General features: G+C 35.4%; 1 protein-coding gene across 1 annotated transcript in view; it reads right to left on the bottom strand.

Moving 5' to 3' along the window:
* F8 (coagulation factor VIII, procoagulant component) overlaps positions 1-3,050 on the bottom strand; it is a 184,996-nt gene that overhangs the window by 41,166 nt on the left and 140,780 nt on the right. The window contains exons 16-18 of the mRNA XM_012661588.1: positions 1,728-1,940; positions 1,214-1,436; positions 820-1,002 (exon numbers count right to left, since the gene is read on the bottom strand). Of these exons, the coding sequence (XP_012517042.1) occupies positions 820-1,002; positions 1,214-1,436; positions 1,728-1,940 (619 nt within the window). The remainder of the gene's footprint in view (positions 1-819; positions 1,003-1,213; positions 1,437-1,727; positions 1,941-3,050) is intronic.

The following is a 3,050-nucleotide window of genomic DNA, read 5'->3' as shown; positions in this document are numbered from 1 at the left end:
AACGACAGTGATCTAGCACCTCTTATATTTTCCTGGATAGAGCTTGAGCCCATCCTCTGAAGTGAGGTATCACAGGAACGGAAGAATAGGCTCCATATGTACTCGCCATCAAATTGGCACCGACTGATCAACGCTATGGTGCTCACATGGTAGTAATATTCTCCAGGGATTAGGGGGTTGATGTGGGTAAACTCACAACTAAATGGACGCGGTGAGCGTTGTAGAGGGGAAGGGCATGTCTCTAATCCTCGCTTGGGTGAGGCAAAGACAAAAAATGTAACCAAAATGTTTGTACCCTCATAATGTCCTGAAATAAAAATTAAAAAAAGAGAGTGAGCAGAAAAATTACAGGGCTTATCAGAATTTTTAGGAAGAAATAGGGGAAGTTTACTCCCACTGTTAAACCTGTTTTAAAGGGACAGTGGAGAACGAAAATAAAATTGTGTTTTGATCAATGTTGTCAGTAGTACTTAATCAATATACTGGTTACATACATAAACAAATCACTCTTTGGATAACTATTGGTGCCCTGTGGGATTTGAGATGGTAAATGAAAAAGGATAAATTCCTTTTTCCTAGGAAATTGCTGTGTCATTATCTATTTATTCTGTTCTGTTTCCTTTATAGCAGTTTTTCTGTATCTGAAATGATCTTGTTCATTTGCTAATTTTTTTATCTCGCTGTAGGTTTGAAAAAGTCAGTTATCTGAGAGCATGGAGCTTGTCTGCTTTGTTCACCGTATCCCTAGTGTCTAAATCATTTAAAGTAAGGGCTCAACATTTACAATAGATAAAAGAAAGAGCACAAACTAGCTCATACCTGGATAGAGGTTGTACACTGCCATTTTATACTCCTCTTTTTTCCGTACAGTAAACACATGTCCACTAAAATGAATAGAGTGGATGTTTTCATTGCTACCCATGCTGAGCAGATACCATCGGATCCTTTGATTCTGAGCCATTACTAAGCCTGGTAGCGCATCCATCACATAGCCATTGATTGCTAGAGAAGGAGAACACAGAGAAGTCTGTTAAAATCTACTGTACAAGTTTCTTTCCTTTCACTCTACCAAAAATACTGATACTTATGAAGATTCCACTCCCACACATATAATCTAAATTAATACAATGTTCAAGTCTCTGGTTCAAGGCTCATTTGTCAAGGTGCATGCTACATTTCACAGTGAGTGATATTTGAGTGTGGGATATATTACCATGGAAGCGATAATTCTCTTTAAAAGCGGGGTCTTCCACATTGCAGGGAGCCCCACAGTTCCTTTCGATGTTTTCAGTGAAGTACCAGCTCTTGGTCTCATCAAAGATAGTGAAAAAGAGAGCAAATTCCTGTACTGTCACTTGTCTGCCGTGGGCAGGGTTCAGTGTGTTAGTGTGGCAGATCAGAAGGGGTCCAATCAAGCCTGAGTGCATATCTTTTTCCTATGGAGAGAAGACATGAATCCCATGAGTATAAGCTCTCTCATCTATGAACGAGAGTGGATTTCTCATGAATTTTTATGCCACTCCAACCTGTCCTCCATCTTCCCACAGTACAGTGTATCCTTTTCAGTAGATTCCAGAGTAATATTTCTAAAATACAAATATGATGTCACCTCCCTTATTTAAAGATTCTCATTGTGCACAAGGATAAATACCAAAAGTAGTAGAAAACAACACAAAGATCATGTATTTTAAACCAGAAAGTAGCCAGCACAATAGAGACCTGCTTACCAGATCAACATCAGAAAAATAAGCCCAGGCTTTGCAGTCAAACTCATCATTAGTGGGTGCCATATGATGTTGCACTTTCCAAAAGTAAGTTTTGGTTTCATTAGGCTTGGCAAAGTTTTTTCTAGGTTCTGCTCCTTGTCTCTGATCTTCCTCATAAGAAATAAGGCTAGAATAGAAGGAATAGGCACGAGAGGCCTGATTTTTGAAAGTTACCTGCAGAGAAAAAAATAAAAAACAAAACAAGAATCATCTTTTAGGATCTGAAAGTCCTTAGCTTAGGGTTTACATCCCTAACAGGAATGCTCATCTTTTGGTCTTTATCCAAGTTTTTAATACTCTGGAGTAAGTGTTACAGGGGATGGATGTTAGAACCCAAACTTAAGATATACGGAGGAAATTGTGAGGAATTTTTCTATTCTAAATTTAAGGCATAAACTCAAGGTTGCAAAGGAGAAAATTCCTAAACACTTAAAAACAATTCCAAAGTAAAAGGGAAAATGTCACCACAGAGGTTATAAGAGACCATAACCCCAGGAGTTGACACTTAATGTTTTTCATGACAAATTCCAGGATGAACACATATTATCTTTAAAAAATACTTGTTTTTCAGATTTAAAAAAATACACATTTATCAAGGAACATATGGAAAGTAAAATAAAATTCAAGGCAGAAAAATTCACCCACAATTTCATAATTTTAGATCTTTCTGTATTCTTTATATAAACAATCAATTGGGACAATAGATAGGTATTTTTGGAAAAAATAAAACTACTTCAAATCTTTGACTCACACAATGCATCAAAATAACTAACTTTTAGTCTATAAGAATTACTGATGGATTAAAAAGTCAAATGTAAAAAAACTAAACTGTAAAAGAAAGTTGAATAAAGTATAGGTGATTTAAAAATAATCTCTGGATAGGGAGGGAATTTTATAAACATAAAAGCAATAAAAGTGTCAAAAAGGAAAGACTGATGGGTTGCTACCTAAAAATTCAAACCTGTTTTATTTCACAAACCATCATATATAAAATTAAGAGACGACAAATTTGAAAAAAAATACCTTTCACTAAAATGACTAGTGGTTACTATCTAATACATAAGGTGATATAATTAATAAGAAAAGCACCCCCTCCCAAAAAGACAAATGTGCAAAGGACATTAACAGATAATTCATAAGAGAAAGTCTTAAAATGTTCATATACATTGCACTTCTAAAATTTTATCACAGGACAAGAGTTGTGATTACAGCATTATTTATATAGTGAAAAAAAGAAACTGTCTAAAATGTTGTTTAGTGTAAATGGTTAAGTAAACTGTGGTT

The sequence above is a fragment of the Propithecus coquereli genome, unplaced genomic scaffold (assembly GCF_000956105.1).
Source record: "Propithecus coquereli isolate 6110/MARCELLA unplaced genomic scaffold, Pcoq_1.0 Scaffold720, whole genome shotgun sequence".
Taxonomy (NCBI): domain Eukaryota; kingdom Metazoa; phylum Chordata; class Mammalia; order Primates; family Indriidae; genus Propithecus; species Propithecus coquereli.
Note: the sequence above shows the minus strand (reverse complement) of the source record. Positions and strands in the feature narration are given on the sequence as shown.